At 48.1% G+C, this 12,636-nt stretch overlaps 1 protein-coding gene across 8 annotated transcripts in view; it reads right to left on the bottom strand.

The window, feature by feature from the left end:
* The window catches only part of PLXNB1 (plexin B1), a 281,915-nt gene that overhangs the window by 52,828 nt on the left and 216,451 nt on the right, over positions 1-12,636 (bottom strand). For all 8 annotated transcript variants that reach the window (XM_075073224.1, XM_075073226.1, XM_075073222.1 and 5 more), the window contains 6 exons: positions 7,710-7,846; positions 7,201-7,377; positions 6,705-6,873; positions 4,895-5,137; positions 978-1,154; positions 107-255 (listed from right to left, as the gene is read on the bottom strand). In XM_075073224.1, coding sequence (XP_074929325.1) covers positions 107-255; positions 978-1,154; positions 4,895-5,137; positions 6,705-6,873; positions 7,201-7,377; positions 7,710-7,846 — 1,052 coding nt within the window. The remainder of the gene's footprint in view (positions 1-106; positions 256-977; positions 1,155-4,894; positions 5,138-6,704; positions 6,874-7,200; positions 7,378-7,709; positions 7,847-12,636) is intronic.

Consider the following 12,636-nt stretch of genomic DNA (forward strand, 5'->3'; position numbering starts at 1 on the left):
TCTTCACTGCTATTTTCAGCAAGATTGCAGTTAGGCTGGGTATGCCTTCCAGATCTGCAATCATCCCTCCAGAGGCAGCATAGACACACCCTCAGGCACTTCTCACCTGTAGATGAAGACAATGATCAGGACAATCAAAGCAACAAAGGAGGCTCCAACACCCAAGCCAATCTGGGCCTCCAGGGGGAAGGTGAGCTGGCTCTCTGTGTCATATTGCACTCTGCCCAGCAGGAAGTTCAAATTCCCCATCTGCACCTTCAGAAGAAATGCAAGCCCAGGCAAGATCAGCACGTCAGACTCTTCTCATCCTGCAGACTGAGTCATGGACTTCAAGGGGAATGTTTGACTGTCTCCCCTACCGCACACCACTATCAGCACCACAACAAGCACCTCTGTCTCCCCTCTCCCTTACCACCAGCGCCCCCGACTCTCCCTCTCCGCCACCAGTGCCTCCGTGTTCCTCTTCCCCTCCCCCCAGTAGTGCCTCCATTTCCCTTCCCCCCACCAATGCCTCCATCTTCCTTTTCCTCACCACCATCAGTGCTTCTGTCTCTTCTCTCCCTCCCCACCAGAACCTGTCTCCCTACCACCTCCCCCTCCCACCAACTCCATTTCCCCCTTTCCCCACCACCAGCACCTCCACCGCCTCCTCCCCCACCACCAGTGCCTCTGCAAAATAAAAGACCCGCAGCAGCAAGTCTCAAGGCATGGGTCAACTGACTTCGGCTCAAGCTATGGAGCAAAAAATAGCAGTGCTGAAACCCAGGGAAGGTGAAAAGGGTCTCAAAGCCCAGGGAAGGTGGGGAGGGTCTCTCAGTCAAGGGAAGTGGGGAGCATAGAATGAGCACTGTCAGTTAACCCAGGCTCTGAGACTCATTGCCGTGGGTTTTTTTTGCTTTGTAGATCTCTTCTCCCACTGTTTCAGTATTTACACTCCCACACCCACTGCTGTCTCTGCTGCTTAGCTGAGCTCTTACTGTAAACTCTGGGAGCGAGTCTGTTCCCTCCGGCTTTGTGCGATGTTGTGGAGCTGGCTGCTCGGACGGAGGTTCACAGTACAGATGATTCCTTGTTAGGGTTTTAACAACACAGACCCCTTCCCCAATCATGGCCACCACTTCCTCCTTGAAAATGGCCAGGTCCAGATTTTCACCCTAGAATACAGGTGGAAATGGATATAAAACCTTGGCCTCTCTGGGAAGGCAGCTCTGCATAATCCTTCGCTTTAGAGGGGCTGCACAGGATTTAACAGGTCAGTCACAACAGGGCAAGCTGAGAGTTCTACAAATGCCCTATTAACTCTCTCTCTAGTCTCACCAGGAAGTAAGCTTGCCATCTGGGAACAGGCAGCATGAAACCCTAAGAAGATGAAGGTGCTATGCATGAACAGGCATCCTCTGCACTGGAGATGATGGAAAACCAAATCTGCAGATATTCAAATAAGAAAAGGGTCGACATAAAAAAATCTCATCCATCATTATAGAATGTCACTGTTAAAAAATGTGTGCCTAATTTCTAATTGGAATGGGTCTAGCTTCAGCTTCCATGATTAGTTGGTGTTGGTCCTGCTTTGAGCAGGGGATTGGACTAGATGACCTCCTGGGGTCTCTTTCAACCCTAATATTCTATGATTCCAGCCATTGGTTCTTTTTCTGTCTTTCTCTGCTAGATTAAGGAGCCCTTTAGTACTGGGTAATTTTTCCTTGTGATGGTACTTATACACTGTAGTCATGTCATCTCTCAAGCTTCTTTCTGATAAACAGGTAGAGCTCTTTAAGTCTCTCACTGCAATCTATTTTCTCGACCCTTCTAATAATTTTTGTGGCTCTTCTCTGCGCCTTCTCCGTTTTTTCCAAAATCTTTTTAAAATGTGGACATCAGAACTGGATGCAGTATTCCAGTATCAATCTCACCAGTGCCGTATACAGATAAAATCACCTCCCTCCTCCTACTCACTGCTCCTCTGTTTGTACATCCAAGGATCACATTAGTCCTTTTTGCCCCAGCATTGCACTGGGAGCTCAGGTTCAATTCCTTGTTCACTAGGACTCTGAGATTCTTTCCAGAGTCACTGCTTTCCAGGATACTGTCTTTGCCCTTGGCTCTATTAAAATGCATTTTGCTTGAATGGGCCCAGCTTACCAAGTGATCCAGATTGCTGTGTACGACTGCCCTGGCCTCATCATTATTTAATACGCTGTCAATCTTTGTGTCAGCTGCAAATTTTACCTGTAGTGATTTTATATTTACTCTCCAATCTCTGATGAATCGCACCAGACTTAGTACAGACCCTTTGAAGAACCCCACTATAAAGTCTGCCATTCAATAATGATTCCTCATGACAACTACAATTCTTATATTTGCTTTGTTGATATTGTATGGTTCTAATTTTTTAATCAGAATGTGACGAGGTACGAAGACAAGTGCTGTAAAAAGTTTAAGTATATTACAGCTTTATCAACCAAACCTGTAATCTCGAAGAATGAAATCAGGTTTGTTTGATAAGACCTTGTAGCGAAGTGGTAGGATGCCCCACAGCCCCGCTGAGACACGAGCCTCCCCTAACACCAATGTGGGCGGAGACACTGGGTCCTGCGCCCGCCCCTCAGAGGTCATGGCGCAGACCCAGAAGTATAAAAGCTCACCCGCAGAGCTCAGTGAAAAACCAGCCGCCGCAGAGGCCAGACGTCGGTGACCGAGCTCCCTCTTGGGAGACAGCAGCAGGCCGCAGCCAGCCGGAGCTCGCACCGGGCCAGCCAGGCCTGCCCCGCGCTTGCTACCCCGAGGAGGACTGGCCGAGCGTGCCCCGTGCTCGCTACCCCGAGGAGGACTGGCCGATCCTGCTCCACGCTCTCTACCCCGAGGAGGACTGGCCGAGCCTGCTCCGCGCTCGCTACCCCGAGGAGGAGCCAAGCCTGCCCTTCACTGCCTACCCCCAGGAACCGATGCTGTTTGAGACAGCCGAGGATACGAGCACGACCCAGGTACCCTACGAGGGGGAGTGCGGAAGTAGCCCGGGGGCAGCCAACCCCAGTCTGGCTGCAGCACTGCCTGAACCTATGTCAGTGTGTTGCGGCTAGGATCCCCACTGACAGCAGTAGTCTTTGCCGCTGCTAGGGCCCTGGGCTGGGACGCAGTGGAGTGGGAGGGCCTGCATCCCCCCTGCCACCCACTCCTTGGGTGGCAGACTCTCCCTTTTCCCTGGCCTGAAGAGGCTAGGACCTTCAGTTATGTAACTACTGACTCAGCCCCTGCTTAAAAGCCTGAGTCTCTGACTGTTTGCTGACTGCCCCGCCTTGACCTAGGGCCTGGGCCGCCATTTGACTATTGACTTAGCCCCCGCTCCAAGGGCCTGAGCCCCTAACCGAGTCTGCATTATTCCCCCCCCGACCGCAGAGCAAACGGCTGGTGGACTAGAGCGAGAGCCACAGCCTCGCTGAGAGATGAACCGCGGCAAAGCCGCACCACAGATCTATTTTCCATAAAATCATGTTGACTGGCACTAATTATATTCTTATATTTTAATTGTTAATAAATTGAATACCATATCAGCTTTTTCATTATTTGTCCAGGTCTGACATCAGCTTAACTGATCTATAGTTACTTGAATCATCCCATTTGTGCTTTTTGACTACTGGCACAACACTAGCACTCTTCAGTCTTTCGGAATTTCCCCAGTATTCCAACAGTCATTAAAAATTAACATCAGTGGGACGGAGATCTCCTCAGTCACTTCTTTTACCGTTCTTAAGTGCAAATTATCTGGGGCTGGTGGCTAAAACATGTTTATCCCTAGGAGACATTGTTTACCATTTTCTTTAGTTACTAATGAACAGGAAAGTAGTTCAACATCTTCATGTGATATGAGTACATCATCCTGTTTCTTTCCAAATACAGAACAGACACATTTATTGAACACTCCTTTTCATACTCTGCATGCAGCTGGCCTCCTGACCCAGAATCTTCTTCCAGACACAGTTCTATCCTACAAATGCAAAACCTCAAACACAAACAGTTCCTGAGCCGACCCTGGGCTATAGGTCCCAGTGGCTTTCCCCTTTGCCTATTTCAGAGCCTACTGCAAGAGTCTGTCTCTCTCCTGCTGCTCTTCAGTCCTCCTTCAGACCATCTGTCTGGAAGTTATCCTTCCACAGCACCTAGTGGAGAAGCCAACTGCTCTTCTGCAGCTTCCACTACTAACTGAGCTCTCAGTAGGCACATCAGCCGGGCCTAAGAATTTAACAGGGTCACAAGATCCCTAGCCAATCATAACCAATTGGGAGAGTAGCTGATCTGTCACAGGCGAAGCTGGGCACAACTCCCCTTCAAGGGCAAGTCGTTCCATGATAGCATCATTATTAACAATTATACCATCTCCATCTAGTAATGGGCCTATACCATTGCTAGGATTTGTTGTTCCTTACATATTTAAAAACCCTTTTATGTCCTTCATCTCCCCTGTCATAGATTCTTCCCTGAGGTCTTTATCTTTCCAATCAATTTTCTTCACTTCATAACTTCTAATTGCTATTGATTGCTGTCTATTTCCCCTTTTCTCCCATTTGTTCTGTATTGCTGTTTTATTTCTAATTGCTCTCCTCGAGACCCATAGAACCCTCAGGCAACAATGCATGGCACTAACAAGCTATGCACACAGCACAGGGCTCTTTTTTGTTGCACGCCTTCCCTAGCTGTCGACCATTTCTCATTGTGTGTCATATTGTATCTCCTTCAGTCTGTAGGCTAAAAGCAGGGATTGCCCATCTTACCCTATGCCAGTGAAGTGCCATTAAGACCTATGGCACTGTTGGGATATCAGAACAGTCCCAGGCCATCACCTAGGAAGTAGCTTTATGTGGCGTTTATTGAGATTTTGAGCTGGTTGTAGCCTTACCTCCACAGAGATGACACTTCCTGGCTTGTGCCTATATGGTTTGGCAGGGTCCTCAGCATTCAGGGGTTTCAGGATTGGATTAACTTCATACGAGAAGGGTGTGGGATGCAAGGACTTGAAATCGAAGCTTAGATTATCCAGAATAAATTCCAGTTTGACCTGGACAATCCGCAACAGCAGGTTAATGGCCGGAGTTTTACACAGGATAAGGTAGGAGGAGTTAATGAGACACAGTTCTTCAAACTAGGAGCAGAAGGGAAGAGAGTCAGGAATCTGAAAGAATAAGTCAGCCTCTGTTCTAACACTCCTGCTCTCTTGTGGCATCCCATCATCAGGGTTTTGTGAGACAAGTGTAAAGCAGAGCACAGGGATCCCCTGCACTCACCCTGTCTAGGTGTCGTCCCCAGTCACCCATCCCAGATGCAGAGGACAAGTCTGAACTTTAAGGGACTCTCCAGGTGATTTTAGTGGTCTCCCAACTCTTCGGGGCGAGACATTCCCCATAGAGAGCTCTGAGCTCTAGCATTCACAGCCCCATTGATCTGACAAAACACCTTTATTTACTTTTGTGGCCAGCTGCAAAGCCCATGTGTTCACTGGGGTTTTCCGTGGTTCAGCTGCCTGGGAAGCTCCATACTTCTAGGGGGCTGAGGATGCTGCCGCTTCGATTTATCAATGATTTTTGTTCCTTTTGTTGCAATGTTTTTACATTTTGTAAACATGGCAAAACATTAATATCTAAATATATCAGATACTCTCTGTTCTCCCACTGGAATTCATAGCCACAAATAATATCTGTCCAGAATGATGGGGAAATATGGCTTTCAATAAAGCAAATGAATTGTCACAACGGAGCAGATCAATGGCCTGACCGGTCCTGCATCCTGTTAGGTGGCAATCCAGGATGTACCTAGTATACCCAGAAAGATTCACCCCATGGTCACGAGTGCTTTTTAAATGAGTATAATAATGCAACACCACCTATTTCAGAGAAAAGTGGCCACCTGATAATGCAATCTGCCAACTGTGCAGTAGGATTTGGCAGGGGATGGGCAGAGGTCAGCATTTCAGAGGAAGTGGGGATGTGCACCAAGCCCTCCTTTGCTGCACATATCCTCACAAATGTAGAGCACATGTGCAGCAGTGGAGGTCCAGCTTGGTGTTGTGCTATGGCTATCAGGCTGTTAAATGAAATCCTACTACATTGGAGCCCCTACCGATATGGACTCTATACAGTCTGAGACACTAGAGCAGCTTCTCACAGGAACTCTTCTTCTGGGGTAGTCATGATGGCAGGTGAGGTGCTGTAAATGGCAGGCAGAATTGTGGGTATAACAACTTCATTTAACTTCGATTTTGTTGTCATCTCTCTGTGTGGGGCAGGGCCTTGGTATTGCTAAGGCACAGCCATGCTAGGATAGAGTGCAGTCTATTTTTGTGGGGGCACTGTGCAGCCAGGCCTCATAATGCAATTGCAGATTTCCTCATGCCTTCTGCAGCTGTCATGTCATTTCTGTCTCCCACACTGGAAGTTTCTGCACAGGCTCTGGGGAGAGATGGGGATTTGGGAGCTGGCACTTTACAAAGTGAGGAAGGGGGTGTTAAACTTTGAATTTGAAGGACAATATTTCACCAAGGAAGACTTTTTGTTTCTCATGTTCACAGTTAGTTTGTAGGACCCAAGAAGGCTATAACAAGGGGCACAAGAGCCTCTGATATAGGAGGCCTCTGGCCATTAGGTCAGTAGCACTGACAGAGGCCTTCAGCCTCAATTCTATTGCATGCTTTGCCAGCACAAAGGTCAAGATACCTGCTGGATGCTGCACAGGGCATTCTGTGGGCACTTGGTTTCTGGCATGATCCTACGCCATCTCCCCAGCCCTCGCCGGCGGCGTTCTGATGGTGAAACCGTAATCCGGATCTTTGGATTTTGTACAACATCTAGGTTATGTCCATGAACTCGGATCACTCTCCCACCACTGCAACACACAGAAGCAGTCAGAGTCACATATTTAGTCACCATATAACAACCCCTGAGCTGAGTCATCCCCTACCTATGATTGGTGCCAACCTTTGTAGGGAATGCATCCATCCGATGGCTCAGTGCACAAGTCTGGACTCACTCTACCCACATGCTCAGATACTAAGGTGATGAGTGCAGTAAGACTACTTAGGCATCCATATACACACAGTTAATCCTCTGGTACCTGCTGTGGGAGTGTGTGAGCATGTGCAGCTCTCAGTATCCCTGATGCCCTGTGGGAAGAGTGTTGCACTTGCAGTGCCAGGGGTGCATCTCTCAGTACCTGAGGAAGCTCTTGGCTGGCTCTGCAAAAGTGATATTGGGATCCAGAGTGTATTTGAAGAGGAAACCTTCTAATCTCCGTTCCGTGTGTCCATATTTGATAGTTACTGGAAGCTCCACAGACATGTTACTGGGGCTTGTCTGACACTGTAGCTGATTCTCCTGCATCTCAGAGAGACTAAGAGAGACACAGAGGAGAAACCAATAAAGGGTTAACACAGCTATTGCAGAAACATCCTCTGAAATGCTGCACCCTTCATTTTGCTGAAAGAGCTCCAAGCATCCCCCCAGCTTGTTCTCAGGTTTAACATCCACCTTCTTAAAGGCCTTGTGTCCCATCTACTACCCTTACAAACAGAAGCACTCAAGACAAATTCTGAGCCAGCCATCATTGCTGCTAGAGTGAATGGCTGAAATGCTTTCTAGTGATAAGCCTGGGTCACACCTGAAGGGAATGGCACATGACACTTTGTTTACAGTTACAATCTGCAACTAGACAGCAGCTCTTACATGTGGCAAGGGAAGTCTCCAATTAGAACGCTGATCTCACTCGGGCGCCCAGTCAGCAGCTTGGAGCCTAGCAGGGTAAGGCAGGTTCCTCCAGCTTTAGGGCCTTGAGATGGAGCAACGGACTTCAGGTCTGGGTTCTGAATGGAAAGAAAAGAGAGAAATGAATGAATGAGAAACACTTAGCAAAATAAGTGAAGGAAAGACATAGTAGTGAGACCCTGATAGTGAGTTCCACGTGCTCTGAGACTGCAGCTTGCATGTTCTAACCACATACATGTATCTGGCTGCATTCTAGCAGCTCTGCTGTTAACGAATAGAAGCAGCAGAGAGGGGGATTAAGGTACCAATAGGAAACACTAGCTGTGCACCAAAATCTCTCTATGAACAAAGATGGATATTGCAGACTACAGAAATATCAGCCTCAGACATGAGTCTGAGATTAACTGTTTAAACAGACTGTAATAACAGTGAAAATCAACCAAATATGCTGGATACAATCTAGTGGATTCCATTTCCAAAACTGGATTTAACGTGGACGTGTACCCTTTGGAAATGGTCTCCAAAACCCACTTATCCATAGTGATCGACTCTCAAGACCACATGACGTCTTCCCCAGTTGCCGAAGGGAGGAAGGCAGGTGAATTGGTGCAGCTGCTAAGGATGAAAATCGTAATTCAGGCCCTCAACCAGCCCTCAAAGTTGCTCCTTGGAGGAAGAAAGATGTGAGGTGGAAGGCTGAGAGGTGGATGGTTTCCTACTCTGGAATTTCTGTCTCTTTTGAGCCACTGGAATGTCAGGAATTGGGCAGGATGGGATCTCTGAACCGTTTGGGACTTGCTAAACCTTCTCTTGTAGGCAGGTATATAGGTCCCAAGAGAATGCAAAATAGCCTTAGAGTCCTTTAACATGCACAGAGATTTGTCCATGCTGTTCGCAAACAGTTTAGACCATCAAAAGGAAGGTCCTCTACCCTATTTTGGAAAGCCAGAGAGCTGGAGCCACGAAGCTCTTCTCATAACTACAGCAGTAGAGAAAGAATGGGCGGTAGTATCAAGGGAGGCTTGTTGAGATGTTCTGGCAAGTAGCTGACCCTCCACAATGACTGCCAGAATTGCTCTCTATGCTCTGCTGGTAGGTGATCAACAAAAAAGAGTTCAGTGTGCTGTAATTTACATGATTATATTTCACAATTAACGCATGGTAGTGGGTGACTCTAAATTGTAAGGAGGCTGACAAATATGATTTTCTACCAAGTACATCTAGATGCTTATGGTCTTTTTCATGGGACATAGATTTAGCATAGTGCTGCCTTCCAGGAAATATTTCTTATCCACTTCCTTGTAGATAGGTGGAATAATAGTTGAAGTGTGCCAGACAATCTTCATGTGGTCCAAAAGGGCCTTGTTGACAGGCTAAGTTATGTGGGCAGTTGAGGGTGAATGAAGGATATCAAGCAGCTTACAATGATGTTCTTTAATCTCCTCAAGAGGGATCTGCAAGGAGTCAGCACTTCTCGTGATCAGATCCTGGAACTGTTTAAAATCATCTGCTAAAGATGGAGGAGGAGGCACAACTACTTCATCCAGAGATGAAGAGGAGTTGTTGGCTGGAGGAGATACCTCTTCATCAGCTCCAGCTTCCTTCTCCTCAAAGGTTTCTTTTTGAGGATCAGATCTCCTAGAGAGGGCAGGCAATGATGGTTGCTTATCTTTGCAATCTGTGATGCTCAAAGCCCTGGAAAGTTGTTGGTGAGAGGTGCCCAAGGGTTCCAGTATGGCCCAGGAGGAGGTGCATAAGGCATAGGAGGGGGCATCCATGGGTGCTCACACCAGCAAGGTAGTGGCTGTGACCTTGTGGTCACAGCCTCATCAGAAACTTTTGGAAAGGAGGCCTCTATACAGGTGAGGAGGAGAGCCCTAAATCAATATTTGGGATACCAAAGCAAAGTCTTCATCAGAATCCTCTTCCTCAAACTCACTATGGAATGGTGGAGTGCTTGGAGAAATCTGAGGTGAAACTGTTGGTACCAGGTGATCCTCCAGCAATCTTGATATCCTCAGTACTGAAAATATGTCAGAGAGGAGGAGTAGAGAACTGGGCACCTCAGATACACCCCAGTCCTGGGGAAAACAAAACTCTTGCAGTACCGAGCATACTATCACTACCAAATCCATGATCTGCACCAAGGTATTAGTGGTCAAGGGAGCTGATGGTACCATAAGTCTCAGCCACTCCAAAGGAAATGCAGTCAGAGCCTGAGTGGGCTTCTTTGGTACCAAGGAAGCAGAGGAGCTCCTCTTGCCCCCTTGGTCCACTAACAGTACCAATGGTCTCTCCGGGCCCAAGACTTTGCCATCTTTCAGTCTAGCAGTGCCCTGAGTACCCGAGGAACCAGCAGCCTTGCGTGTACCTGACTGGAGTGTGGATGGTGCTAAAGTAGCTGAAGACACTGAGAACCTTGGCTTTTTCAAGGTAGATTCCCTGCCTGGTAAATTTGAGGCACAGTATTGGGAAGACTTATGAGAGGAGTCTTGCGTCTTCCTCTTAGATGCCTTGGAGGAGTGCTCAGAGACAGTGGAGGCAGCTGGTTTGCTCGCAGACCGGCGTATGCAGGGGTGGGCGAGGGGAGGGGGAGAGGGAGGTGGAGGGGGATGACGGACACAGTCTCTGGGCCTGGGTCAGAAGCCGGGGAGGAGACTAAGTTTGACCTCCCTGTCTTTTCTAGTGCTAGATTTCAATGCCAGACAGACCTTAATCTTCTCGGCAATGTGTGATTTCCCAAGGCAACAGATGCACGAGGAGTGCCCGTCACTTACTGGGATTGCCTCCGGGCATGACAGACAACATTTGAAACTGGTAGAACCGGACATAGCCTCCAAGTGAACAAGAAACACCTTGTATACTAACTAATATCTATCTAAAAGGAAAGAAAACTATTGTCTGGAGTCCTGATGTAGCGAGTCTTTAAATTTTGCTACAGAGTCCCACATATTGTCATCATACCTTCCACGCACAGCTTGCTGGTTAGAAATACAAAGCTGTAATCCGCCCATTGAATAAATTTTTCTGCCAGACAAGCCTAGCTTCTTTGAGTCGTTTTGTTTGAGGGTAGCGCTTGCCTGGCCTTGTCTGTCTGTCTCTCATTGGCTGCTAGGGACCCGGAAGAAAGGTGAGAATGTAAGTATTTGTACCCCTTGGCCGGCATGTAGTATTTCTTCTCTGCCTTCTTTGAAGTGAGAGGGAGAGAAGATGTGGTCTGCCACACGGCTCTGACCGGATCCATAATGGCCTTGTTGATGGGTAGGGCCACTTTAGATGGGGCTGCTGCAGCCAAGATGTCAATGAGGTTATGCAAAGACTCCTTGAGTACCTCAATCTCTAGCCCGCAGTTAGAAGCTACCCTCTTTAGAAGATCTTGATGGGCTCTAAAGTCATCTTGTGGCATCTGGGGAGGAAGAACAAGAGGCCTGAACTGGAGGTGAAGCTTCCTCCTCTTCTTGTGCCCCTATTAAGTCCCACGGGCCCACGTCTTTTGTGTTGGTACTTGGCTCAGTACCAGAGTCAGGGTTGGGTGCCAAACGGAGCAATGCTGAATCCCGCCTCTCGGATGCATCGGAGCAGGATCGGTGGGATGGCAGTCCCAGTACCAAAGGAAATCCCCATGGACTTCAGGCCACTGGACTTGAATCGGCCATTGTCCTCCTGCCAGGTGCCAGTGGGGCAACCTACACCAGGTTCTGAAGGGATATAGGATGAGTACTGGCAGCAGCGCTCAGGATGGGCGTAGGGTTCCACCTCTAACTCTGAAGAGTCCTCCTGAGATAACCATGAGGGACCAGGACCCCTCACTTCCGCTGGTCAGTGCTACGAGTCCAGGAACCAGTACCATATGGGGGATGACCTCATAGATGATAGAAGGGCCAGTTTGTCTCTGTCTGGTACTGTGCGCCCCGGTACCATGTAAGAGCTCAGAGCCACATGCTCCCTTCTGCTTGTTACGCTCATCGAAGCCAGCGGTTGCCACATCGGGGATGGTGGTACCGGGAGTGATAGTAGGTCCCTGGCCGCTGCAAAGTTATCCGGGTGGAAGGCACTGTGATCCTGATAGCGCTGTGATGACTTCCTGGTGTCAGTAGCAGGTCCCACACTGGCCTCAATCACCCACAGGGTGGAGTCAATGGTGCTGCCAGCGGCCCAGAGGTGGTTAGATGTATTCAAGTCAGCAGGACCTGATGAAATTCATCATAGGGTACTTAAGGAACTGGTTTAAACAATCTCTGAGCCATTATCTTTGAGAACGCCTAGAGGAAGGATAAGGTCTCAGAAGATTGGAGAAAGGCAAACATAGTACTTATCTTTAAAAATGGGAACAAGGAGGACCCAGGGAATTATAGACCAGTCAGCCTAACTTCAATACCTGGAAAGATACTGTAGCAAATTATTCAACAATCCAATCTGTAAGCACCTGGAGGACAACAGGGTTATAAGGAATGGTCAACATGAATGTGTCAAGAGCAAATCATGCCACACCAATTTAATTTCCTTCTTTGACAGGGTTACTGACCTATTGGCTAGGGGGGAAGCAGTAGATGTGATATACCTTGATTTTAGTCAGGCTTTTGACACAGTTCTGAACATAAGAACAGCTGAATCAGGTCAGACCAAAGGTCCATCTAGCTCAGTATCTGTCTACCGACAGTGGCCAATGTCAGGTGCCCCAGAGGGAGTGAAGCTAACAGGCAATGATCAAGTGATCTCTCTCCTGTCATCCATCTCCATCCTCTGATGAACAGAGGCTAGGGACACCATTTTTTACCCTTCCTGGCTAATAGCCACTTATGGACTTAGCCAGCATGAATTTATCCAGTTCCCTTTTAAACATTGTTATAGTCCCAGCCTTCACAACCTCCTCAGGTAAGGAGTTCCA

This window comes from Chelonoidis abingdonii, chromosome 17, assembly GCF_003597395.2.
Source record: "Chelonoidis abingdonii isolate Lonesome George chromosome 17, CheloAbing_2.0, whole genome shotgun sequence".
NCBI classification, from domain to species: domain Eukaryota; kingdom Metazoa; phylum Chordata; order Testudines; family Testudinidae; genus Chelonoidis; species Chelonoidis abingdonii.